Raw genomic sequence first — 27,587 nt, 5'->3', positions numbered from 1 at the left:
AGGCAGTACTCACAAAAAATCCCAACCAATAATCAAAGCCKGGTACTTGTTGGGTATTGTGATAAGAGTAGCAGTGGGGTAATATTAATAATCAACCTACCCACCCAAAAAAACAACTTACAGTTAAATATATTACAAATTGAGTTTAACATATCAAAAGTTGAGAAATACCCCGGTTCAAAAGAGTCACAGCCTATCAGTATAAAGGAAGAATATAAAACTATTTTATTGACCACTGTTCACCAGTATTTACAATAAAGTAAACAATATACAGTCTGATAACATTCAAATTACTACAAAGTTAGTTTTCACCTGGTCTTTTTAAGACCAAGTGATTCCAAATACTAAAAAGAATGACCCTACAGGTTTAAAGGGCTAGGTTTGGGTAAAGAAGATACATGCACATCAATAGTATAGAAGACTACAAAACATCTGTGAGTTTGTTTAGACATTCATTATGATTCTGTAATAACTATGGAAGCTCATCAATGTTTTATAAAAGCTTTTAGCTAATATGGAGGAAGTAGTAGTATCAAATGCTCTCTTGTGATAAATGAAACAAGTWGCAGAAAGCTTTTATTTACTTGCTGCTGATGCAAAACATACTACTTCAAAAAAATATCAAATTTAAAACTCGTTAGAATGTATGCTTCTCACATTGCTATTAAAACAAATTTTGGGTTTTAATATTTTTATATATAAAAAAAGCAATGCAAACAATTATTGTGCTTCATCTTCTGGGCATGAATGCCAAGTTAGCCGTTCTTCATAAAAAGCGATTACGATCTGAGGACACTTCACATTAGCTTCTTTGGCCAGCACCAGATCTGCCTCATCAGAGTCTTTCCTGATGTAATAGAGAGTGGGATTTAAAAAAATGAATACTCATTATTTCAAAACATTTAGCAGTTCTTGGTAAGTCCTAAGTTCTGAAAAGAATATCAACTAGAAATCAGTTTCCAGTATACCTTTCACTRAAGCTACTAAGACTTTGCTTGCTAATGATAATGATGAGGTATTAAAGCTCCATTGTTCTTSCCTTCTCATGTTTTTTTCTGTTTGAAAGGAAAATGCTATTCAAAGGGAACCAGTTATAAGGTTAAATACTGCAGTATGTAATGAAAGAAGTAAAACTTGGTTTATTTTGCCTTTTAAAGACTATTCAAAACTTCAAAGACTTAAAATAAGACATTTGAACCCCAGAAAAGTCAATTCAATATCTCGATTTTTCAAAACTTGGAAGAAGCACTAATTTACTCAATTTGTTCACAAGGCAAGAAATCCTTCACCCAACACTGTAGCTAAAGAAGCTGGTCCCCACCTATCCTCCCAACAACATAAATTCCCTACATCACTCTCCCATCACTAGCTCATAATGTCAAGCCTCTCCATGTTGTTTATTTATCTCCACCTCTGCTTTCTCCCCTAGTTGCTTCCCATTCCACTTTGTTGCATGCAGAACAGCCGGCACTATGGTTGGTTAAACGGCTGGCTATCCTGCAGCTGCCTTCTGCTTATTGAAACATGTAAAGCTAGATTTCTGACTGCCATTCCCTCAGCAAGAGAATTACCAAGATCCAGTTTTTCCATACAAATGCCAASTTCCCCCTATTTTATCATAAATTAYCTTTCAAATTTCTACTTCTGTAAAACCGCACCAACAGAAATGAAACATGTTTGGGATTTTGAAGGAGGAGGCGTTAAGTACTAAGTTATTATAGAAGGCTTGTTTTTCTTATAATATAACGTTAATAAGGAGACCACCAGCCTCTGTGTGGTCTTACTCCTGAAATGACATTGTCTCTTTAGCCTAAGTGTAGGTGCCTGCCCTCCCTTCATGGACAAGAACTGTGGATATCAGACTTACCACTTCATGAGGAACATAAGCTCTCCACTGCTATCCGTAGCCCCAATTATCCTCTCAGGATCAAGACCCCTTGCAAACCCTCTTGGTTTGTCAACCTATTAAGTTAGAAGATGGTTACCTAGTTTAGGCAAAATTCTATTTTGGTACTAGATACACAATTTTTTGTACATATATGTAAATGCATGTGTATATGTGTGTGTGTGTGTGTGTGTGTGTGTATCAGAATGAAAAAATGTAGCCTTAAAAAACCCATCAAATCTATAATTACATATTATTGTCTGAATATGGCATGGATTTTTTCACAATCTTCAGGCCAAGTAACTTAGATGTAGGGTAATTATAAAGGATTTTATATCCATGTTTCCAGCATTTTTTTTTGAAAACATGATAGATGAAACAAATGGTCTAAAATAATTTTAGTAGATAAACAAACAAGCATGGTCAGTAAAAATAACAAAAGCAGCAAAATAAATGTGCATGCCTGGAAGTGGAAAAAACATCCTTTTCAGCAAAACAACAGACTCGGGCTGGCTAAGCCAACAACAAAACTGCACCCTTGGGGAACACCTCAATTCTTCTTGGCTCACTGAGATCATGCTAGTGACAAAAAATATCACAACTATTTCCTGTATTAGCTACTTTATAGCTTCACAGTATCCTTTTAGAGACAGCAGCCACTATTGTAACAGATGAAGATGAAAACTGACTCTATACAGAAAGCAAAATACTCTTTGTATTATTCATGAACTGTTCTTTCTGATGCCTTCCAAMCTTCTTAAAAGTAACCACATGTACAGCTGCTGTCCTCAGTACATGAAAATGGTCGGCAACGTCAGCAGTTTCAAACTGCTACTCTGAAAGTTTATGGAGTAAAACGTGAACTATTGAACTTGTTGCTACATGTGCATTATTCCCTACTTATCAGCACTAAATGTGTCAAGTTTTTCACTCGTTTAAACTGAAGGAGAAATCCAGACCTCTTGGGAAAGGTATACTTTCTTCACTCAGCCTTTCTGCTCCTTCTCCATCATCATGTCTGGTCCTAATCTAAGTAACTGACTGGTCTTCGCATTTTGCCCTCTTGCCACTCGCTTATTCAAAATCATATGCTAAATATGAAAGCCAAACCAGAACTTCATCTTTGTTCCATTCATGGACCTTTTGCTCTAATATATACYGATCATTAATACCATTAATTAATAACTTAACCAGTCTTACTTTCAATTATTCAGTGTGTCGTGGGTTTAAACCTGATTTTTCCCAATCCGAGTCACGGCACCAAAAATGTCGTGGTTTGGACTGTGCTGGGGACAATGTAAGATGTAAGATCACTTCTAATCATTATGTCAGCCAATCATCCTTTACCCACCATTTGGACAGTCTCATTAGCCACAATGAATATATACCATTTTCAAACCACAGATCCAACTTCTATGCAATTTTTACAGCTTTAAATCAGTATTCAGTCTCATTCTCAAARTCACAATCTGATTTTTGGGGGGTGGAGAGGTAGGGAAGAGATGCAAGGAAACAAAAGCTTAACGTGAACATATACTTACGGAATCACGCTTTTTCTTTGATTTACTATCATCAGATTCGCTATCTGACAAAGATTTTCTTTTGGCACCATCTGTTTTTTCTTTACCAGCTTTCTGAGAGTTCAGAAAAGCTTCAATCAGCTCTGGACAATCTAAGTTCTCTTCAGGTTCCCATGTGTTGTCAGCACTGAAACACACACACATTTATATAAAACTAGGAAAAGAAGAAAAATGTAAACCTAGCTCCATGGCTCCCCTTAATTTAGGGAAGTTCATTTTTGTCTCACTATATAAGATAGGTTTTTTAAACACCAAAGATGTTTATCTTGTCATCTTTAGTAGCCTTCAGGTACTACATTTGATGGTTGAAAGAAGGACGCTCTGCTAGTTTTGAAAAACTATGTTCTTAAATTGAAGATAACACAAAAAGCTGCTCTATTAACACCTATGTTCTCAGAAGGGTATGAGAGTTAAAATAAGCAATCCTAACCCTACCAGAACTTCCTTGTCCATTTAAAACTGACCCACTTCCCTGGTTTCGCTAAAGACTGTCCATGAAAATAAAYCACATGATGTGAGCACTAAGACTTAGAGAGAACAGCATATAGAGTCATAACAAATAGCCATGTGCACACATACACACACAAATCAATATACACATATATATTTAAGCTTTCAGATATGAAGAACACTCTAAAGCTGTCTCTGAGCATTGAACGCAACTATACCTAGAACCAGCTACTTCCTTCGATTGACTGGCTGCAGGAGGGAACAGGTGGGCAGAGCTGGGCACTGCATGTTTCAGTGAGTATGCATTTTGTTAACTAGAATTTTAAGAAGTCCACGAATGGTCCTCACAGCCACTAAGAACCTCATGCTCAAATTCTGCCASAACACTACTGCACATGCAGGATACCCACAAATTATTTCCATTCCARTAAAATACTATTACAAGTTCAAATGAGGCCCTCAAATACTAAACATATTGTGCTTTACATTTATGCATGTATGGCTACACACATTTCAGGTGGCAAAGTGCACAATGTTGTCATGCACTCACTTTGGGAGGTATGCAACAATAATATCACTGCATACATAACCATTTATGCACAAATTYTAGGTGCATCGCCTTCCTTCAGCTGGTAAAGCAAGCTGCTACAGTGTCACTGAAAGGGGGCACAACTGCACTCCTTATAAAACAATCAACTTCTTAAGACTACTGTAAAGTTTTCATGTACATATATAAGTCCTGGAAAAGATATTCATAAATTCCTTTCAAGTATGCCTAATGAAGGAAACCATTCCACAGACAAATTCAGCTAATTTGAAAACAGTTCAGGAAAATTAACAGCAAGCAAACGACTTGCTTCAGAGCTGCCTGTAGTTTAAATCCCTGCATGATTTCTTACTSAGAAGTAACATTCATTCTGTTACATACAGGGTGTCAGTCTATCTYACCTTGATAGATATGGACACAAGCTCTATCAGAGTGGTAAAAGAACAACTACTAAAGACTTGGTTTAAGTCCTCCAATATTTTACATAGCACAAATAATGAGCTACAACATCTTGTATTTCATTTTCATACTCGTCCCAGTTGACTATGCACTTATGGATGTCCATCCGTCAAGGTTTTTTTAAGTGAATGCTTATCATCCAGTCTCATCTTTGCACAGTTATTTCAAATCAATTCTATCAGAAAAATAAAAATTACAAAAAAAGGTAATGCCTTACTCTGTAAATCCTTTCCACTTCAAGTAGTATTCCACCTTTCCATTTACAACACGTCTGTCCAGGACTTTCTCCACAACAAATTCTTCTGGCTCTGCCTCTTCAACTTTTTTACCTTTGCCATTCTGTTTCTTTCCCATTTTGTGCTACAAAAGAAATACAGAATGACATTATTCTTTTTTTTTTTTTCTTTTTCTTTATACAGTTACTTCACTGGCTTATTCATACTAAAGCCAGAAACTCAGACTCCTTTTACGTTAGTGCATGTGGTCAGGTAACCTGAGCAAGATATGTTAATGTTTTGGGTTTTTTTCAGTTCTTTAAGAAGATACCCAACACCAGTTTYTAAAAAGATAAAATTCTCTTTGTCCACATACTATACTCCCCTTAAAAATTTAATTCTCAGTGCTACATGCTCAAAAAATCRGAAAGCTTCTAAAAGTTAACTCTATGCCTGTGAAAAGGCAGAGGGCGAGGCAAAAGTAAAGAAAAGTAATAAGGGAACTGTGAAAATGCATAGAATAGAAAAGGGATGGTACTGAAAAAATGGTGGTTTCTACCTTTTCCAAAAAAAACCAAGGAGAAACTTATGGCATGATGTATTGCTACAATAAGCAAAACACTCAACAATAACCTGCAACTATTGAACAGGACACATGCTAGAAGCATTCCATTACTGCAGTCCCTTCTCATTCTTAGCCATGCACCCAAGTAACTTATAAAGATACGTCACAAAGGTGCATAAATTTAAGACTGCTACACTTAAGTACAGCGCTGAACACAAGAAGAGAATTTTGCTAACTTAAAAAACTTTTTAAGGGTTATAAGTTTACATTTGATACTTCAAGTAATATTCTTAAAACAAATATTACATCCACATCATCCTCAAAGCATTCCCAGTTTAATAAGGCACAATTAAATAGTAGTAGAAGGACACATTTCAGAATTTCCTTGTTTGCAATCTCAAAAAGGTTGGAACAAGCCTACCATATTGTATCACATTTCTGGAGGACTGGCAGACCAAAAGCAGTTTGCTTGCCATTTTGGACTGCACCTCATAAGGAAATTGTTAAGTGGCAGCTATAMACTAAGTATTAAGCTCCTAAAACATGGTGTCAGTAGCACCCTAAATCAAAGCAGACAGAACTAATTCCTCACTAAAGCGCTTCCTGTATGACGGAAAACAAACAAATATCACGAAGCACCTCTACTTGCTTGATAGCCATTCTCTAGTCCTGTCTAATGCGGGTTAGTTTGAGAATACTGCAATTTTGAAATTTGCAATATTTTAGACTTAGAATTATGTCTAGATATTGTCTTGATGTGGTGAAAGGGAAAAAAAAAGTATGTTAGAACAAAAACTGTCTTCTTTTTGTAAACTGAAGACTTGAAGATGAGTCTCTTGCCAAAGCCCTGTCTTTGCACCCCTTAATTCTTATAATTAATTCTTCCCTCCCTCCCCAGAATACTTTACTCGGGTTAACAACCCATAAATTGAAGTTTTAATCAACAAAGAGGAGAAGAAGTTTCTAATTTCTCATTTAAACAGCAAGTTTCTGTATATATCTCACATGGCAATCATTTTGATTTGAGAACACAGGAGAGAGAACAGAGCATGTATTTCAAATGAGATTTTAACTGCCTGAATATCCCAGGTGTATTTTGACCACAGCATTCATGTCTGAAAACTGTAAATTTAAGCATGTTGTCTTTTTTTGCCTCCACAAGAAAAATGCCAGACTGATATTGAAGGGAAATACAACATGAAGATGTCCAAGGCTTCTATGAAGGCAGCTTCTTTCAAAAAATGGAAGTGTGAAATAGAAAGGGGTAGATATGAGGAAAATAAACAGTAAAAGTAGCAGAGGGGAAAACAACAACACAGAAAAAGACAGACTCACTATACCATAGTAATAACATTATAATTACTGGTGATGAGGCAAGCAGGCTACAAGTGGGGAACATCTCCATCTGTATTCTCCGTTGGACTAAAATTCTTTGATTCAATGGAAGACTGCTTTCTGGTACTCTTTTCGGCTTCACTAATTCTTGTCACTTAAAGATCAATGTTTTGGATTTCTGTATCAAAGCAACAATTTGTTTTTTTACTTTCTAAGACTTAAGTAACTTAAGTATCTTCCACAGAGGAAAATCAATGTCATGGGGGTCTGTATTTTTTTCTTTCTTTCACGAGTATGCGGCTTCTGTTTTAAATACTAGTTTTAATTAGGTCTCATGCATCAGCACTGCTCTTCAAACTCTTGAGCCTATTAAAATACTTGATTGCAGAGCCTGCAGAAATACTGAACATGTTAAAAACCTGTACATTCTGAGATTATACATGTCCATGCAAATCTCAGCCCACAAGTGAACTGTGACAACTGACTGAAGATWAATGTCCACTTGACCCTGAAGCTCCCTCTCTAGGGTTGCATGTTGTAAGCTGTAACTTGGGCATTTGACCATTGAAGGCTCACCTATAACTCGTTTCTCTTTCTGCATTCAGAAGTCACATATGCCAGATGCAGGTCTATGGATAATCACTCTTTCTTTCAGGGGCAAGGTTAAAACACTGATGTGACAGTGTGGTGTAGAATTTTACATACAAGAGGTAAGAAAATAGGAATTACAGCTCTAGAGCTACCCTCTCYACCCTATCTCTTAACACATTTAGGTTTTGCATGCAAATACATAATRAAGCAGAATTAGTTATAGTTCCCATGGGAACCATAACTGATTTTTCTGACCTGTGCAGTAAAATTCTCAACAATATCAAAAGATTAAAAATATGGCATTCATAGATTTTATTTTTCCTCTCTCCAAGGCACCCCCTCCCCAGACTGGCTAACTCCTTCTCCAAATAAGGGACAAGTGGACAATCAATTACTAACAGAAAGTTCAGACATTCACCTGAGTGAGAGATTTTAGAACAGTACAACACAGAGGAAGCACTTCATTGCAGTTCTAAGCTAGGAATTAATACAAGTTTTTAATATATTTTGAGCTGAGTGAACTAATAATCATTTTTGTAAATTTAAGAACAGGCCTTTTGCGTGTATTATAAACCAGTTGTTCTTCAATTGAAGTTTTGAATTGTGCACATATATTTTTTATCACTTTCCCATCTCAACCTCAGATGTATCACACATTAAAATTTTACAGTTCTGTCTTCCATTAAACTATGTATCCTTATTAGTTGAATTGTAACCAGCAACCAACTGCTCTTAGGAGTCCATATTTTAATGTCAAGCAAAGCTTTAGAGGACTTGAGATCCATGAATGCATCATTAAAATGGTCCAGGAGGGGTTGACATCTGATAATCTCTGCTCCTATGAAATTCAAAGAAACTGTTATTTGTTAAAAATCATTTCAAAAGGCATCTTAACTATGCCACATAATTTCTCAATGTTACTTTTCATCTGTAAAGACTGCCTTTTGCCAGGCACATAGTTTTCTCCAAATACACTGGGAGAAATTAAATGAATACATGATTTGGACTTTATTTTTTACATGTATGATGAATTACATGGTATGCTGAAAGGAGGCTAAAAAAATCCTTAGTGTTTTCTATTATCCTTAGTGGGACAGATGAAAAACTGCCGAGTCCTTTTACACTTTTTTTCCAACAAGTTTCTCTTTAGAAATGGCAGATTTATTAAAACCAAAGACAATGTCCTTTCTAATAGCCTTACTTTCTGGATCTGAAATTTTGGTCAGAATAATGCTGGGGAGGGGAGATGTGGATGTATCTTTTAAATGGAGATGCCAAGTTATAAGTTTGAAGAAAAATATGTTGATTAAATCCTTATATACTTTAGGTGTGCATGAACTTACCAATGTAGTTTTATTGGAGGCCATTTTTATTGCAGACTTGCAGAGCTTTTACTAGAAAAATGCATGACAATTAAAAGGAAGTTTGCATTACTCAAAGAAAGGCATCCCAAGACAAGCATGGTCCTTGTTCCAACCCCCATGTACTCATTGCGTACACCATTTCTTATATGGATTAAATCCAGAACAAAAAGTAGGTTACTACTTTGTCTGGCATAACCCAGTAATGCACTGTTAGGCTAGCCAGGATAAACAATACTGACAAGGTGGTACATAGGGCTGAAAAAAGGTTTTTCCCAAGGCCTTCAAAAGCATACACRTTTCTAGGGAAAAGGGGGAGGACCATCAGGGATGCTTATTTCCTTAAACCAAACAGAACAGGAGCTCAGATTCTAGCAGTTGGAGATATACCTAAGGTATATTAACTGCAAATCTGACAGGGAACAGATACACATCTGTAGTGTAATGAATCACCCATTATTCTTATATAGTAGCAAATTCTTATAAACAGCAAATATTTATATTAATGCAACTATAACGTTGCCTTCTGATTCTCAAGTATGCAAGAGTTAAAGACCTAAAGCAATATTAACTCAGCTAAGATGTACATACTACATTTTTAACCTAGCAAATTACGTTAAACACAATCCATCCCCTTTTCACGTCATTTCTCATACCGATCAGCTCCATAGGCATGTATTGTCCCCGCCCCGCAGCGAGCTATAGAACTGTTAGAATCCCCCATACGCCTGGATAAGGCAGAAAAGTCCTTTAAGGCCAGAAAGCCTGCCGGACTCAACAATCCCGCCCAATCCTCCCCTGACTCGGGAGGTGGATTTTGGCAGTGCCACGGGCAGTGGGGTAGGCGAGGTGGGAGAAGGGCCGGGGCCAGGGCGCCTGTGCAGAGGGTCTTGCCTTATGTCCCCCCGCTTGAAAGGTGGCAGAAAGGGGGAAAAATAACCCCAACAGAACCAATAACAAACCCCGCACCAGAAAACGGAGGCAGCGCTGCGGAGGCCCGCTGGGGGCGGCTGCGCCTCGGGCCTGCGGGCGCACATGAGGCCGGCGGGGCCGCCCCGGGCGAGGCAACGGGGACGCCGACAGCTCCCGCCGCCACTGACAGAGCCCCTTCCACGCCGTCCTGCCCCCGCCTCGCCACGTTCTCCCCAGGCCGGGCACACGCAGGGATCGCCGGCGGCCCGGCTTTGTCTRCCGCGCGGGTGCCGCTGCCCCCGCCCCCGGCGCTGCCCTCCTTCTCCGGGGCGACAGCGCCCGCGGGTTCGGCGCCCTCCCTCCCTCCCTCCCCGTGCGGATGCCGAGGCCGCGACCCTCCGGCAGCCCCGCTCCGCCCGCCAGCCCCCACCGCCACAGGAGCGGGGGTGGGGAAGAAGCGGCGGTGGGGGAGGCGGGCGGGCTGCGCTCCGCATATCCCCGCGGAGGCCCGCAGCGAGCCGCAGAGGAAAGGGGAGTCAGGGAAGGGAACTCGGGGGTGAGTGGGGTGGAAGGAGGCGGCTACAGCGAGAGAAAAGAGGGAGAGGGAGAGGAGGAAGGGGGGGGAGAGAGAAAGAGAGAGAGAGAGAGAGAGAGAGAAGGATACAGACTTCAATGGTGCCCAGCCGCTTGGCTCTCTCCCGTCTCCTCCTCGCTCCCGCCCTGCGCGCACTGAGCGGCGGCGGCAGCAACAGCGACATCCGCGGGGGGCTGAGGCAGGGGGTGGGGGCAGGGAGGGAGAGAGGGAGGGCGGGGGGCGGAGGGCGGGGAGCGGCGCGGCAGCGGCTGGTGGGGCTGGGCTGGGCTGGGCGAGCACTGCGCGCCGGCGGCTGTGACGGGGCAGAGCGCACGACGCCGCCGCCGCCTACGCGCGAGCCGCTACAACCTCCGACCGTCGTCGCCGCCGGCACAGGAGGGGGGCCAAGACGTCTCTCCAACGCGGGGCGAGCGCAGGACCGCGCCAGGCGTCCAAAAGAAGGAAGATGCCTCGCGGCGACAGGGAAAGCGACTGGGTAAGCCGGGGGGAACGGAGCGGGTTCGCGGACCCCGGGCGCCGCGGCCGCCATGATGGCCACCGCCGCGAATGCGTGCCGGGCCGATGCTAYCCGCCGCCGCGGAGCGAGGCCCTCGGTCGGTGCGGCAGGGCGGCCCCCGGGCGCGGGGAGGGCGGGCGAGGAGCGCCGCGGTGGGTTTGAAGCTCGTTTGGAGGGTCCCCCCCCCGCCCCCCTTGGAGCGCGGCCATTTCCCGCGTTGCGGTGGGAAGGCCCGGGCGTGAGCGAGGGGCGAGAAACTGACTCGGAAGGCGGGCTTGGAAAGAAGCGGGGCTCTGGGGACCGAAATCTCATTCATAAGTGGGAAAACGGGTCGGGGAGTCGGCTAGGGAGCCTTCGCTGCGGGCGAAGATTCGCGGGTGGATCCGCGGTGAAGCTGAAAGGGAGGGGGAGCAGAGGGGGTGGGAAGAAAGCCGCTCTAGCGCCATTTCTCTGGCGCGCGGGGCGGCAGCACTCACCTTTTGTCGCGGTGCGTGCAGGGCCGCCGGAGAGAGAAAAAAGGAGGGAGGGAGGGGATGAGGAGAGGAGGAGAACAGAACAGAGCGGCGGARCGGGCGGGCGCGCCCGATGCCGGCGGTGAGGGTAGAGCGGAGCGGGCTGCGGCGAAGTTCGCTTCCCTCCGCCGGGGCCCCGCGATGTGTCGCGCTGRTGCCAAAATCTGTGTAGTTTTCACTTCCTCCTGCTCGGGCGGAGGGGGAAAGGGGCCAGGGCGAGGTTTCGGGGCTGCGGTGCGCCCTCTCGCTCCCTGCCACTACCTCAGGTGTGGGGGGGTTGATGGGCGGCTGCCCCCGACTAATTAAAACGCGAGGTTTGAGCCTTAGGGTCCTTTTGTCAATTTCCGGAAAAACAAACAAAAAAAAACGTGACACGGTGCCAGCAGCGTTCGAGGCCGCTTCGGCTGCGTCTCGCGAGCCTCTTCCGTTGTCGGAAAGTGCCGAGCGGGCTGAGGTAGTCAATTACTTGCTGCGTCTTTCTGTCCGGAAATTGCCGAGCTGGCGCCRTGCGCCATTTTCGCATGCTGCGGCAGGTTCCGGAAATTACCGAAGCGAGCCGAATGGGCTTCCATTCCTGGTTCGGCTTTTTCCGGGGCTGTCGAAGCGGATAAGCTCGACGACGACGGCTCCTTCGGCTCATTTCGGAGACGGCCATTACTAACGGAGTCGATGACTTTTCATTACACGATAAAAAACACGTAGGGGCATTATACAGAACTGCAGCGCCTTTGGAGATACTCAAGCTCCAGATCCTGCCTTTTTTTTTTTTTTTTTTTTTAATTGATTAAACTAAATCCTCGGAAGCGAGCTCGCGCTGGAGAAGGAGGGCGCTAACACTACGCGGAGCTGAATTTCAAATTACGTAACAGCTCAGGCAGCCATTACCGACCGGTTGTACGGTACTCAAGCAGGAATACGTAAACCATGAAGAACATGGTACGTGGAACGGGAGGATTTAGAGTTTGCTTTTAAGGAGGGAGGCGCGTTCGCTTGTGCAGACGGACTGAATTTTTTCGGGGCTGGGAATTACAAGCCAGCTTGAGGTCGTTGTCCGCGCAAGTCCGGGCGCCGTTGGCGGGTCCACCGTGGGCTGTGTGCTGGATGTCTTAGCGCAGAGGAAGGTTCTGGAAGCGGTGGCTGGGGCTGGCGCGCAGCCGGGAGAGGCGGCGGAAGCTGCGGTAACCGTGCATGGCGGACAGCGTGTTCTTAAGCCCGTCGCCGTGGGTTTTATTTGCGCTGTTGCTGAGGTGTCGGAGGAGGAGGGGGACGCGGAGCTCCGSGGGTCGGTCGATGCGCGGGCTGGGGACTGTCTTGGCCCCGGCGGAGCGGCCGAGGCGGCGCTGCGGGTAATGGCGGTGGCGAGGGGGAGGGGTAAAATGGCGGCCTGGCCGAGACTCGCGGTAGCGAGGAGCAATGGACATCGCTCGGGGAGAGTGGGCAGGGCCGGGGGGCAGCTGTGGCCGTCTGGAATCCGCGGGGGTGAGAAGGAGCGCCGGAAAACTCTTGGTACTGTATGTGTAGATGCACACTAGAAGCAGTTTGCAGCCTGGCCCTGGAGGCGGCGGCTGTTCCCGGGCGCCATTTTCCCCGCCCGGCTTGGGGCCGCGGTGTTCCTGCTGCYGCCACATGGCGGAGCCGGCGCCGCCAATGCGTCTCGGCCTTCACAGGAGGCGGGCGAGCAAGTTGCTCAGGGATTGCGGATCCCTGGAGTTCAGGGATCCCCTTCGCTTGTCTCTGTCAAACATTTTCATTACCCGGATTCTTAATTCCGCAGTCAGCGCGGATTGTGTGTGCGCACGTTATTGCTATATCAAGCACGTTTTCTAGCTCTGGTGATCAGTTTTCCRGTAAATGCTGTGAGTCTTTCAGTCCTGTCAAATTGCTTTAAGCCTGTGAAGGAAAGCTTGAAATACACATGGACGAAGATCCTGCGGAGGTTGTAAAGATTTCTTCTGACGCCCTGTTCCTGTTATGGGGTATACTGTGGAAATCTTAGAAGAGGTTTTACCTCCAGCTTTTATATTGTGGGTCTTCGTAGGCATGAGGTGTCTGTGTCTTTACCAARAGAGGATTTTTCCTCAGGTTTCTGAGAGGTATTGGCATGAGGTGGTGTATTTTACATCTTCAGCTCAAACTTCAGATGGGCAGAACTCTCTGGACTCTGGTGGGAGGTTAATGTTAGGCTAAGCAGAGCTTCCTGAAACTGACGCATCTAAGACAAACAGCTTGTCCGCATCTAGATTTTGTGTATATTAGTGGAACAGCATGTTCATGCTGTTTTCGCCCAGTGGTTTTAATTAAAGAGCTAGTAATTAATTTCGTTATTTCTGTGTCCTGATGTGTGTGTGGTGGCCTAGATATTTTTCTGGGTAGGGCATGACCCTAAATACATCTGTAAAGTGAAATACTATTCTATTCTATAGTGTTTGTTATTAATGTAGTACATTTCTGTCGTTGTTACAACTGGTGGATTCTATTCTTTCCTTGAGTTTCATTTGGAGGTTTATAACTGTTTTCAGGTGTAAACATAACRCTTACTGGAAAAATCCTACCTGCCTACTAAATTTTCTTGATTCTYGTGTTTTGATAATAATGCGCATTATTAAGTGCATGGCAGTTGATTATATAGGAAAAAGTCTTTTGTGGGCCTGTGAAACTGTAAGCAATGGTTGCTAATTTTCAAGCAGCAGAGCTGAAGGGAGGTTTCTTTTGCAGTATTGTTGGTTAAATTTTTTTCTTTGCCAGCTTACTCAAAATTAATAAATGATAGTATGACCTATTTTTTTTTTTAGTTCTGATCTGGTATGCAGCATTCTTTTCGTYTTTTCCATTTATGTAATGAGCTGAAAGGAAATTACTTTAAGAACTGGTTTGTTGCTGCATACAGCAATTGTCTTYTTGTTATATGCGTCTAGATCCAGGCCTGCCTTGGACAACCTCCGAAAGCATGTTGGTCTGCACGCAAATTTGTGTAATACTTTTAAAAGTATATGGGTACTTAAGTATTCAGCTTGTTTTCTTGGTCTCATTGTTTTTCTAGTTTTCTTTTAAAACTTACCTTAATGCCCATTTCACCCTTAATCGTGTGTTTGTCAGTTACAGCTAATGGTACAGAAAAAGACCAACCACCATACTAAAAYAAACAACCAAACACCCAAGCAGATGTTCTTGATTTTAAAAGTTCATACAAAGCTGAAGCAATTTTGTTTRAGTTCTCTTGTCCCTAGCAGGACACCGCTTTACAAAGCAGCATTCTGAAATTACAAGTTTTTGAAAAGAGTCTACTTTTTAGTGGATTTTTTAATTGTATGGTATCGGATTTCAACATGTATGAGCTAGTGGTACTATTGCATGTAGAGAATGGCCATTAAAATGCCTGCCTTGTGTAAAAACGTACTATAAAAGTGTATTGAGCTGGCAGAGGTTGGAAGACTGYCCTTTCTGCTTTAGTTTACCACTAACTATAAAATAGTAAATGTAGTACCTTATTGCTGGTCCTGTTTTGTGAGGTTTGTTTGCAGTTGTCATTGCAAAAGATATCTCTGCTGAATAAGTGCAGTGTTAATTTCTCTGGAAGGAAATAAAGTTTTACTGAAAGTATGATTTCTATTAGTGGGTACAAATGTGTATTATTGAGATTTCTATTTTAAGCGGAGTTATTTTAATACTGCTCCTGTTAAGGGTGGATAGGATTGTTATTAATTCCAATGGTGTGGGATCCCAGATTAATTTTACAGATGTTTGCATTTCATTTGTTTCAGTAATTATGGAGAAAATATTAATAGTTTGCCTGTTTTAGAACACCTTTAGATGTGTTTAATTTTTTTTTTATTTTTAATGCCTTGGATGATTGTTATAGTAGCATTTGTATTTTCTCTAATAAAAGCAAGCCCCAAGGTTCTCATTTTTCCCTTCTTTAAAAAGTATTTCATATGGGTCTTTGAGAGGAATATTCTGGAAGTCTTCCAGTGTGGTCCCTTGTTCTTGATACCTAGAGGGAGATACTGAACTAAATATCTAGAGGGAAGAAGGACTGAAATAAAATCTGTGTTGTAAAGGWGGAGCTGTGAAATTGCTTAATTTCTTTAGTAGGGGTAGAACATTTAGAAGAGCCAGGCCTCATTTTGAAAATAAGTCTACTGAAATTTTGACATGAAGGAAAGTCTTAGTTAGTGTCTGATTTGCTGATGGAGAAGTGTTTTAAATTATATTAATGTAATTTTTTTTTCTGTGGCAGAGGGAAAAGGAGCAGTTCCGCAAACTGTTTATTGGTGGCTTGAGCTTTGAAACCACAGAAGAAAGCTTGAGGAGTTACTATGAGCAATGGGGAAAGCTTACAGACTGTGTGGTAAGTTTAGCATRCTAATACATGGCAATAACATGGAATATGTTGGAACTTTTAATGTGGAGTTTGTTTTCTAGGYAGTTTAGAGAAGATGTAATATTAGATTTTAATTGTATACAGTTGGTTRGTTTATACACAGTTTTGTCCATTGTAACAATGCATACATTTTTCTCTTGCAAACTTGATAGAGTTAGGGATTATTCACAATCTATTTCCTRTAAAGTTCTCTCAGATTATCTCTAACCACTGATTTCAACAGTTCAACTTTGATATCATTGGCTGAAGTGGCATTAGGAAGTCCTTCCACAGAGCACTATTATGTCTGTGTGGTTGGTAAGATTTGGCAAAAAGCTGTCACTGTAGTAAGCATTCTCAGTAAAGCTGAAAAGGGATGTCTTTCTCTATGACGTTTTCATAGAGTCATTTAGGTTGGAAGCAAACATTTAGGTCATCAACTGTTAACCCAGCACCGACAAATACATCACTAAACTCTATCTGTAAGCGCAACGTCTGTGTGTGTCTTTTAAATATCGACAGAGATGGTGACACTGGTAGAAKTTCTCTGCTRWATTTGTCCTGGTAGTAGTAAATACATATTTCCTAACACAGATTTAAAGTCTGTGGTCTTCATGAAGCTTAAATTATGTGAATGATATTTTTCTCGAAGGTGAACGAAAGTTTAAAGCGTCTCATTGATCTAGCAGCATAACTTAAGACTCTGAGTTAACTAAGTCTTGAAGGGCAACAGTGGTTTGAATTTCTTTTATGCCAAGCATTGCCATTCACGTAGTAAATCACCAGAGTGTGCTACTTTAATATAACTGTGTTTTGAAATATAATCAAGGAAAATGTAAATTTAGTTTACACACTTTCTCCAGGTACTGTTAGCAAAAAGCTTAACATGAGACAGGTAAAAGTGATTTAAATGTGTTTATTTTAGGTAATGAGGGATCCTGCAAGCAAAAGATCAAGGGGGTTCGGTTTYGTAACATTCTCTTCCATGGCTGAAGTTGATGCGGCTATGGCTGCAAGACCTCACACAATTGATGGAAGGGTGGTTGAGCCTAAGAGAGCTGTGGCTAGAGAGGTAAGTATGACTTTGAAAGCCAGATGCTTGTCATGCTTTGAAAATACCTGTTTTGGTCAGACAGGCTTTGTTCTTGCTTGAAATTGCCTAAGTTTAAATTCTCTAGTTAAAAGCCCATAGTTAGGGCAGTATTACCCACACTTTTAGTCTCTTRTATGTTTTGTTATTACATGGTGTATATTCAGTTGTTGTGGTTGTGAAATCATGTCTTCAGGGATACATCTGAGGTGTGAAAATAGTGTTATAGAAAACATGCTGAATGTTTGTAATTATGCAAATACCAAAGTAACTCTTCTCTGGAATGTTTCCTGTTACTAAGGCTCAAATTCCTAAATTAATTCTCCTGTCAGTTTTTCTGACTACTTCAAGATCTTTTGGGGTCTTTCTRAAAGGTACATAAAAATTGAGAATGTAGCAGGGAAACTTTTCCTAGGGGCAATGTACAGAACCATTTGTGTACTGTGCTGGTTTTAGCCCCAGGCATACTTAATTTCAGTTTCAGGGTACAAATTTAGGGGGTGTGTACAGGAGCACTGTGAACCTGAAGTGGCAGGAGCACTGTGAACCTCTGTACAGGAGCACTGTGAACCTCTGTAACAGGTTATGTGGCATAGAGTGTGGATTATAGGGCAAGTTCTGTTAACCATGTAGGAGCTCTGGGAGGGTTTGCCAGTTAAAGGTTGGACTGAGATGTTTTAATACATTTGGACTGAAGAACTGGAATTGAGTGAGCGTGTCCCAGGGGTATGGAGAAATGGAAATTGTAATCACTGTTAGCTATCCCAGTTTTCTTTCCATTCTCTGCAGAATACAGGGTTGGTTAGCATTTGCAAAAAGGTAATTACAGCACCATATTAAAGGGGTTAAAATGCATCATTTTGAATTTGCTGAGGTGGAAGGACCTTGTTATAAGTGGAATGTGGGTTCACTGCTGTTGGGGAATTTGGCAGAAGAAGCTGACGCATCTTCGTTTAAACAAATACAAAAATCATACTCTAAATTATTAAATACTTGCAGTTCTTTCAAGCGATCTTTTTCAGTGCTTTTAAGGCTTTGAAATAAGGGGGGGGAAAGAAAATCCTCCCATGTAACCCYGAGTTACTTGCCTCCCAAAGACCCCCTAAACAAGCTTGCAGAGTCATACCTCATGAGAGGCTGTGCCTCAGTGCTTGAAAAATTTTAGTTTATCTGAATTCTGTTCCTGAAATCCTGGCAAAATAGTGCTTTGTGAAATGGTTTTTCTTGGTGCTGATTAAAAGATTTCTTTTAACAGGAATCTGGAAAACCTGGTGCTCATGTTACTGTGAAAAAACTATTTGTTGGTGGTATTAAAGAGGACACTGAAGAGCACCACCTTCGTGACTACTTTGAGGAATATGGAAAAATTGACACTATTGAAATAATTACTGACCGACAGTCTGGTAAAAAGAGAGGGTTTGGATTTGTTACATTTGATGACCATGATCCTGTGGATAAAATTGTATGTAAGTCATTTCATCCTTTCCTTTGATAGTCTTAATCCTTRCATCCTTGGTGATTGTATAAAGCTATACTTACAGATAATGGGATTAATTATGTGCCTGTGTATTTGCAACATAGTTTTGCTGRATTGTATGGGAAGATGTATTTCAAATAAGTACTATCATATTTGTTTAATGATCGTGTGGTATTCTGTGTTCTTCTGTATGATTGAGAATGTGTATGAATTGGAAGACTGATACTCTGACTTGTTGCCAGTTAAATGCTGATAGCCTCTTACTTCATGTGGTTACAGTGCAGAAATACCACACCATCAATGGCCATAATGCAGAAGTAAGGAAAGCTCTCTCTAGACAGGAAATGCAGGAGGTTCAAAACTCTAGGAGTGGGAGAGGAGGTATGTRCAAGTAATGGTTAATAGTTTGTGGTTGGTTTTTGTGTTCACTTTCCATGATCTCACTCATTATAAATGTTACAGGGAACTTTGGTTTTGGTGATGCTCGTGGAGGTGGTGGCAACTTTGGTCCAGGACCTGGCAGCAATTTCAGAGGGGGAGCTGGTAAGACAGGCATGTTTGTAGAATTCTACTTTTTTACCGTAATAATATTGTCATTCTGGGTAACTTWGTAAGCTCTAGCAATGTTCAATTGAAATGCAGCTGTAGCAGTTGAGAGAATTTTTGGGAAAAGTAATTTGCAAATGAAGCTGTGTTTTGGGGTTTGTTTGGTTGTTTGTTGTGGGTGTTGGGGTTTTTTTTGTTTGGGTGTGGGTGTTTTTGTTTTTTGTTGGGGATTTTTTTGGTGTGTGTGTTCGTTTGGTTTGGGGGTTTTGGTTTTTTTTTTTAGCTATTATTGAAAGCTAAAAGTAACCTAAACTTAATTATTTGCTGAGAAGAAGAAACTTAATTATTTGCTGGACCTTTTAAAACTGGGTACCATGCAAATGCAAGAAAAGAAAAAAATGTARTGATGATAGGATTGTTTCACTTCTTTTTTTCTGAAGTTAATTGTACATGTGTTTAATTGATAATTTCTGAGATGTGATTCTTAAGGTCATAAGGRTTTGAGAATTCAACTAGTTAGCTACAGGTAAATTGAAATTCTTCGGGTTTTTTTTTTCCCTAACAGATGGATATGGAAGTGGCCGTGGATTTGGTGATGGATATAATGGATATGGTGGAGGACCTGGAGGTTAGTTTCTTTGTTGTAGTGGTCATTTATTGTTCCCTCATTAAGAAACACTTGCATAGTTACTTAGCATTTGTATAAAATATATATTAATTACCTGAGCCATTTTGTTGGCTTTAAGAAGCATGCATACATGGTCGTTGGCTTGTATTAAATTTCCCTATGAAAATTGTRTGGCTATTTTTGGACAACGGTTCTTTTCTTTTCTCTAGGATAGGAGTGTGTCTTGAATTTCCTGAAAAATGAAGATTTTAATTAAGCCTTTCAGTTGAGGTCTTCAGGCAGTCTGAGTGGTGGGGTTTGGTCACAGTTCAGTTAGGGTGGGAGTTGGTATGTGCTTTTGAAAGTGCTGTTATAGCAATTTCTTTACAAAGCCACCTTTTTCTTCCCCCTTGGTCTTCTAAACAGGAAAATACACTTTGTTTCTATATGAATGCCTTCTGCATTGAAAAGTTCATTTAAAAGGATTATGTTGTCACAGGTGGCAACTTTGGTGGCAGTCCTGGTTACGGAGGAGGAAGAGGAGGATATGGTGGAGGAGGACCTGGATATGGCAACCAGGGTGGGGGCTATGGAGGTGGTTATGACAACTATGGAGGAGGTAATATTTAAGCTCAGAACGTCCAAGCTTTTCAGTTATAATTTACTGCAAATCATTAGAGACTGGGGGAGGGGTTTTTGTAAATGTTGCTTAGGAAAGCTGTTGTTTTTTACGTAGTATGAAATAGAATGAACACATTGTTCATTGCAYGCACTGCTCAAGTGCACGTGTGATTTTATACTTTATTTAAAATTCTTAGAATGAGATAACTTTCAGTGTTGTATTCATTTTAACTCAAGGTATTTTCCCGCTTGTGTGTTGATAATACAGGCAATTATGGAAGTGGAAACTATAATGATTTTGGAAACTACAACCAACAACCTTCAAATTATGGTCCGATGAAGAGTGGAAATTTTGGTGGCAGCAGGAACATGGGGGGACCATATGGTGGAGGTATTGTATATATCCTGATTTTCCTTGTAGCCAGGAGCGGATGGGCTTCTAATCCTTGGGAAAACAGAAGACATGGGGTGACTGTTTAGAACTAAAAAGAGGGATTAGATACTGTGAGTGTGGGGAGGCACTGGAACAGGTTGCTCAGAGGTGGTGTGATTGCCCCATCTGTGGCAGTGTTCACGGCAGGGTTGGATRGGTCTTTGATCATCCTGGTCTAGTGAAAGGTATCCATTGCAGAGGTTTTGGAACTACATGACCTTGAAAGGTCCTTTTCAACCCAGGCCWTTCAATATSATTCCAAGATGGATATGTAGAAATTGGATAACTTTTGCAATAGATGGAGTACAGTGCCTGTGTTCTTTTTGCAAGTTGGTTTCAGTTTCTCATATTGAGACTATAAATCTTGTCTCAGGGAAAACTATTTTTATGATTTTTAAACAGATACAATATACTAACTTAACCACAATATTTTGCAATTTTGAGTTCAAAGGCTTGGTTTCATGTTCTTTGTTGTCAGCTCACAGTATTTGTGGGGAATCTAGTTACTTAATCTCAAACATGTTTTCTGGGATTTCTTCTCTTGAGTAATTTGTTTTTGATTCTTCCTGCTTTTTGTTGTCTAAATGTTACTTTTTATATATATAAAGTTTGTGAAATGGAAACTGAAACATGAAGCCCTTTCTTGTAAGGTTTAGCATGCAAACAAAGTCAGCACTCACAGGCTCAAGACAGTGCATCAAATTACATGTTGAATCTTCCAGGATTTTAGTATGKTGTTGCCTCCTGTGCATGTCTTGGAGGTTATTTAGAGGAGGACAGTGAAACGTTAGAAGCCTTTGTTGTCTGCAGTCACTGGCAGTAAAGCAGATATTACTCTAAATTCAGTCAAGCTTTGATTGATTGCTTCAGTCAAAAGCATTCCCAGATTTAAAAAGTGTACTGATGGGGCCATTCTTTTTCTTGTTCTGCAATTGCAGGAAACTATGGTCCTGGGGGCAGTGGAGGAAGTGGTGGATATGGAGGGAGGAGCCGTTACTGAGTTTTCTCAAGCATGCCATGGGTAAGTATGTTTTTAAGTGTTAAAATTGCAGTGATTCTTGAGAGTAGCTGCAGGAGCTAAAAGCTTTTTAGGATATTATCTTTCCTTTAAAAAATGGTTAGATGAATAATTTCATAACCTATTTTTTTACTCTTTACTTCTGTTGAAACAGGCTTCACTGTATAAATAGGAGAGGATGAGAGCCCAGAGGTAACAGAACAGCTTCAGGTTATCGAAATAACAATGTTAAGGAAACACTTATCTCAGTCATGCATAAATATGCAGTGATATGGCAGAAGACACCAGAGCAGATGCAGAGAGCCATTTTGTGAATGGATTTGGATTATTTAATAACATTACCTTACTGTGGAGGAAGGATTGTAAAAATGCCTTTGAGACAGTTTCTTAGCTTTTTAATTGTTGTTTCTTTCTAGTGGTCTTTGTAAGTGTAGAAGCATTCCTTTGATAATGTTAAATTTGTAAGTTTCAGGTGACATGTGAAACCTTTTTTAAGATTTTTCTCAAAGTTTTGAAAAGCTTTTAGCCAGGATCATGGTGTAATAAGACATAACGTTTTCCTTTTAAAAATTTAAGTGCGTGTGTAGAGTTAAGAAGCTGTTGTACATTTATGATTTTAATAAAATAATTCTAAAGGAAATATTGTGTAATTTAAGGTTTTTTTTTTAATACTGTAAAATAAGGCAAGGAGTGGGTAGTATAAGGTCCCACAAATAATACAAAGCTATTGTTGTACGTGTAAAATTAAATGCTGGTGAGAAAAAGTATGTTGTCTGTAAATTACCAGGTGTAAAATATCTAGGTAACTTAAGGGGTATCTCTGCAAGGAGAAACACCTTTTTAGATTTTTTAGATGCTGCTTCTTCAATGGCAAGGAAAGGAAATACCCCCAGCAAGGTACTCTTCCAGGGACGCAGGTCTAGTACAAGAGAACTCTTGAAAACGTCACTAAAAGTTCAGCCAGTCTTAAAAAGCTGTGCTGTATTTCTGCAAAGCTTTAACTACGGTAGATTGTTTATAAGGATGGCATCGAAGGCTGAGGGTGTAGAGCAAAATAGTTCTAAGCTTCAGTTAAACTTCTTTAGGTAAGATCTTATTTACTTTTACTTTCTTAATGTTTCAAAACCAAGAAACTAATAATGTATGACAGTATTTGAGTATAGTGATTATTGTTATGTAGTTTAACATAGCATTGAATTAACAATTACAAATTGAAAAGAAATTTGTGAATCCTGTTTTCTTGTATTAAATTTTTTTACAAAAATAAATTGTTAATTTCAGCTACTTAACATATTTTTTTCCTACTGGAATCTAGCTATGATATGAACCCTGGACAAGCATAGACTGCTGCCACTGTACACTGCTACAGTTGAACAAATGAGACCTGCAAGTGTCCATTAGTAAAGCTTTGCAAGGGTTCCATCCCTGGTGTTGGTAGTTAAAATGGTAGGTCACAAGTTAATTAAATCATACAACTTTATTTTTGCATCCTGCAACATTTTCTTTTTTCTTGGGAGTCTATGCATTATGGTGGTTGCAAGGTAATGCAATGAGGTTAGTTCTGTGCTGTTGAAAATGAACTATGTTGTTATGTGTCTTGTCTGCTGTAATCTATTTTATATAACACGTTTCATCCTGAAGGTTCCCAAGTAACTGTAGACTGTTTACCTGTAAGGAAAAATTGCACCACAGAATACATCTGCCTCTGTGAAGGAATGTGTCGTCCTTTCTTTTAACAACTGCATAAGCAGTTCTTTAGGAGGGGAAGTGAAAACTTCAAATGAAACTACAGGTGGTATTTCATAAGTGTACCATGTATTTATGTAAATTGGAATTTGGCTAGAATGTTGAGGTTTCCACCATTTTTTATAGTTCTTGCAGCTAACAAACCTTAGTGCCAAATTTTAGTCAGCCTTACTCTCACTGCATTGAATGTTTGCACCTCAAATTAATGGAAATTCATCAAGTACTGAATGAGTTACTCAGAGTAAGGATGGCATACTCTACTAGATTGGTTTTTTAATAAAAATCAACAAAACCTACCAAAAAAAGGCAACCAAAAATGCCCTAATTTCAAAGTTCATTGCCTTTAAAAGGCTACCCATTGAAGAACGTGGACTCAGCTAAAAAAAGTCCTGTTCCTTTTGTGTTAGACACACCAGTGAACTGCTTATACTTTTTTTTTTAAAAAAATGGCTGAAGTTCCCCTATTGGTAATTTGGTTTAGACATATGTGATAAACATCTTCAGATACACTTTTTTTTTCTTTGGCAGGAAGGTGCCATGCTGCAGGTAACTAATGAAGAAGTGGTCAACCACAGAAACGCTTCAAGAAATAAGAAATTCTGTATCATCAGAAAATAGTTGTTTTTGCTGCCTTCATTAAAAATCTAGAGGTTAAATGAATACTGATAAAAGATCACAATTAGTACAGCTCCCTGTAATGATGGGTTTTTAAATTATAGTAATGTCTTGTAAGCCTTTCGAATAAATTCAGATTCGTTAGGAGAAACAAATCACTAATGTTAAAATAGCAAACATTCTGTGAGTAGAAAATTTAACTACATATATTTATAACTTTCATAGCTTTAAAATAAAGTATTTTTATACCAAAGTAGTTCTAGTGTAATGCTTAATAAAAACTTAGTGTGTATCTAACATTAAATAATGTTTATGTTTAGACCCTTTTCATGATTTGAAACATTCCATTTTGAGGTGAATTTAAAACAAAATCAGTTTGACAAGTGTGTTCACAGAACTTGTTTCTCTGACCATAGGCATCTGTTCTCTGTTGGGAGAAACAGTGCTTCAAATTTAAAGTGCTGATGTCTTTACTGTTGGACACAGGTGCTTAAAAATACCTTTTTTTGGCTGTGTTTTATATTACTTCTTTCCTGTTAATGGAACTAATGACCTAAGTCAGTTTGTCAGATTGTGATAGGACAAGAACTTTTACTTTTTCACCTGTAAAGAGGTTTTCGTGCGAAGACTGACTGGAATGTAGAGTTCCTGCTGTACAAAACTGTATTATTGATAGCTCCATCTGGGGACGGAAAAAAATACCAAAACAAAAATTTGCAAACGAAAACACTATCAAACACCAAGTGTTTGGGAGAACTTCAGCTGGGAGTSTATTTAAGGAATGGTATCTTGAGGTTATACTGTTTTAACCACTTCATACATGGTTTATTCGAAACTTGAAATTTATATGTTTTGGCAGAATCATTGTGTCTAACCTTTATAATACTGTTTAAGGATTCACATACAATTTTTTTTTTCTGTTTCTTAAGTTGAACTTTGCAATATTTGTATAGGTAACTGGTGGGCTGCAACGGAAGCAGAAAATGAAGATGCACAAATCTGCTTTACTTTCTTCTTTCCAACAGAATGACCAGATCATAAGGAATTTGCCTTCTTTCCTGTGACTTAGATGTCGTTGATGGAAGTTTTTTCTTTACAGTTGCCAAGTCCACATTCTTACGCCATTTTAAAACATCAAAATAATTTCAAAGGGCAGTAATTACTTTTCTGTTTGAGATACTCTTTCAGTAGTTTTGCAGTAAGGCTTAAAATTTACTTGAATTAAGAATATTTTCCATGATGAGGGTGTTCTCATTTTGATCTGTTGGCAGTGGGGGAAGGGAGKGTGTAGGGATACAGCATTGTGCAAGAATGAAGTTACTGGGTATTTGAAGTCTTGACACTACGGTGTAGTTAAGTTTCCTGATGTCCTACCTATGAACTTACTCACGACTTTTCTCTTGGTATGTTCTTAAGGCAAGTGACAGTCACAATGTTCACCAATTAGTTTGGTGAGAGAAGTCACATTTTTCAGTCAACCTCATACTGGAAGTTAGCAACTTCAAATAAAAATAGCATTGTGTGGTCAATTACTGGTTATCAGTTYGTAGACAATGTACTCTTGATTTCTGTCAGATTGGGTCTTGTCACGACAAGACTTTTTCAAAGTAAGCATAACATTACAGTGTTTTCAGGTACTAAATGCTGAGGATCAGGTTCTCAGTACTAGGCCCCCAGCAAACACTTTGTGCTGCAAACTGAGGGAAAAAGAAAAACAACAACTTGTTGATAACTGTTTTGTGAGCCAAAGAACACCAAAATTAGTGTATGACTTGTATTTATRAAGTGATGGTGAAAAGAGGTTAGTAGTAGGATTCTGACCACTCACACTTTATTTACAATGAACATTGAATTTCAGTTGTTCTGCTGCAAGTGCTGAAAAGCACTTAGGAAAATGTGAACAATGGCTTTTAATGCAGTAAAATCAACAGGACTTGGACTCTGATGTGTGGGAAAGAAGAATTGCATTCTTTCAGTGTTACTATGAATATATATGTTATCTTGGTGATGAAGTAGTTTCATTTCTGGGGAAGAATGTACAAGCCCTAGAAATGGATGTGAATTTTCAAGCAGTTGTCAGCTGAGTTTGTCTTGGCAGCTTGACCTCATCTGTGGTAGAGGAACATGCTGGGACTGTACATTCCCTGTAGGTTTAATGTTTCATTTTGGTTTTGAAGCAGAGCATGTGATGCAAGTGAAACCCCAGAGTAGTGCTGTTATTCTTTCCCACCTAAGGGAGATGGCTGTTTCTCTTCATGTTTATTCAGCCATACATTGAATGGTGTCTAGGGGTGCATAGGAGTGTTAAATGGAACGGTTTGCCTGGGTAATAATGATGTATTTTGCCAGAAGTACTGTCCCTTCTAACARTCGTGTTCTCGTTTTGCAGCTACTGTTGGTTTATGTTGCACAGAAATTTCAGTGTTGTCAGGAGTTACTCCAGTTAATGGAACAAGAACTGGTTTATCGGCAGTAAAATTAACAGTGTATGAATAGCTGTGTGATTTGCGGTCACTGCTATGAACATAGTAGGTCAACAGTGTTTGGGGACCTTGTRGTTACAAACTAGCTTATGTGACCTCCCATACCACTTCACTATATCAGAAAGGGTGACGGGGAAAGTCGTAGAAAATTTGCAGTTATTAGCAGTCTTCGCGCTTCTTGGTCAGTTTTGGGGCATTCTTGTAGGAGAATGGGTGGCTGGTGGATGGACTACATGGAGTTCTAGTAACTGCGCAGCAGATGTCAAATTGCAGCACTTTATGAAGTACACTACACTAACAAAACTTCACACGGTTACATCTGCCATCTCTATGCGGTTTACTTAATAAATAATTTTTCATTACACCCTGTTGTTGTGTCCTGTTGCCTCATTTATAAGCCTCTGCCATCTCTGTTCCAAGATTCTTGTTAGAAATACTTCTGACTCTTGGAGAATGAATAAATGCTGTGTGTATGTGTTTTGGGACAAAGATTTCAAGTCAGTCAACTCAAGTTGCTTTGTCTTCCTATTTCCTCATCAAAATTTGTTCTTCCCCATCTAAAACTAGATTGTAAGCTCTTGAGCAGGAACAGCCTTAGCTTATAAAGTCTGGCATTGTAAAAAGCCAAATCTATTGAATAAAACCTAAAACATGAATGCTGCACTCCAGTGCAGTGCTGTGGTGGTCATTCAAAGTGTAGTGTTTCAGCAGTGTGCTCTGTSTGACCTGGGAGGGTGGTTACTTGCAGGATGCCTCTACGGGAATGTAAAGCCTTACATGTCWAAAACACGACAGGGGTATTGCAGTCTAATAAAGTGCTCGGCTTGTATCTGTTTCCATTGGATGTTTGTTCAGAACAGGTGTGGACCCATGAGCAGCCAGCAGGTAATGCTCCATAGTGTGAAGTGTCCATCAGTAAGGGGAATATAGTATGTGTGCGTGTTCATGTCCCCACCACTTGCTGTTCTTTACACTTGATCTGACCTTTCCTAACATCTTGCAGATAATCTTAACCTTACTATCATAAAAAATGCAGTTTACCATGTAGTGTTACCGACTACTTAATACCTTTGCCATGGGAACAGTAC

General features: G+C 40.4%; 2 protein-coding genes across 11 annotated transcripts; one reads left to right on the top strand and one right to left on the bottom strand.

The window, feature by feature from the left end:
- Positions 1–202: 202 nt before the first annotated feature.
- On the bottom strand, positions 203–11,969 carry CBX3 (chromobox 3). 6 transcript variants are annotated; one of them, XM_057365484.1, is made up of 6 exons: positions 11,468–11,969; positions 8,971–9,021; positions 5,139–5,281; positions 3,427–3,592; positions 1,868–1,962; positions 203–847 (listed from the first exon to the last, which is right to left on the bottom strand). In XM_057365484.1, exons 2-6 carry the CDS (start codon positions 8,992–8,994, stop codon positions 721–723), a joined length of 555 nt encoding a protein of 184 aa, XP_057221467.1. In that variant the 5' UTR covers positions 8,995–9,021; positions 11,468–11,969; the 3' UTR covers positions 203–720. The 6 variants fall into 6 exon arrangements, with proteins under 6 accessions (XP_057221467.1, XP_057221466.1, XP_057221465.1 ...); XM_057365483.1 differs by lacking the exon at positions 11,468–11,969 and adding an exon at positions 10,569–10,632; XM_057365482.1 differs by lacking the exons at positions 8,971–9,021; positions 11,468–11,969 and adding exons at positions 7,065–7,214; positions 10,569–10,593.
- Positions 10,766–26,863, top strand: HNRNPA2B1 (heterogeneous nuclear ribonucleoprotein A2/B1). Of its 5 annotated transcripts, XR_008965304.1 has the most exons (12): positions 10,766–10,970; positions 15,741–15,851; positions 16,789–16,935; positions 18,209–18,419; positions 18,710–18,811; positions 18,893–18,973; positions 19,542–19,604; positions 20,083–20,202; positions 20,473–20,595; positions 21,576–21,658; positions 22,971–23,101; positions 23,930–26,863. XR_008965304.1 is itself a non-coding variant. In XM_057365478.1 (11 exons), the coding sequence occupies exons 1-10, from the start codon at positions 10,941–10,943 to the stop codon at positions 21,635–21,637; spliced, it is 1,050 nt and encodes a 349-aa protein (XP_057221461.1). In that variant the 5' UTR covers positions 10,766–10,940; the 3' UTR covers positions 21,638–21,658; positions 23,930–26,863. The 5 variants fall into 5 exon arrangements, 4 of the variants coding, with proteins under 4 accessions (XP_057221461.1, XP_057221459.1, XP_057221458.1 ...); XM_057365478.1 differs by lacking the exon at positions 22,971–23,101; XM_057365476.1 differs by lacking the exon at positions 23,930–26,863 and having other exon boundaries at positions 22,971–23,838.
- The last annotated feature ends 724 nt before the right edge of the window (positions 26,864–27,587 follow it).

Source organism: Malurus melanocephalus, unplaced genomic scaffold, assembly GCF_030028575.1.
Source record: "Malurus melanocephalus ecotype Western Australia unplaced genomic scaffold, MMel_1.1 scaffold_53, whole genome shotgun sequence".
Classification (NCBI taxonomy): domain Eukaryota; kingdom Metazoa; phylum Chordata; class Aves; order Passeriformes; family Maluridae; genus Malurus; species Malurus melanocephalus.
This window is presented reverse-complemented; position numbering and strand designations above follow the sequence as displayed.

Coding starts and splice junctions, on each gene's coding strand:
- CBX3 (XM_057365480.1), bottom strand. CDS start 10,658: ATGTCGCTGTTGCTGCCGCCGCCGCTCAGTGCGCGCAGGGCGGGAGCG. Junction 1,963..3,426: donor CAAAGAAAAAGCGTGATTCC/GTAAGTATATGT, acceptor CTAACTTAATAG/GTTGACAAACCAAGAGGGTT. Junction 848..1,867: donor CTTATGTTCCTCATGAAGTG/GTAAGTCTGATA, acceptor CTATTACATCAG/GAAAGACTCTGATGAGGCAG.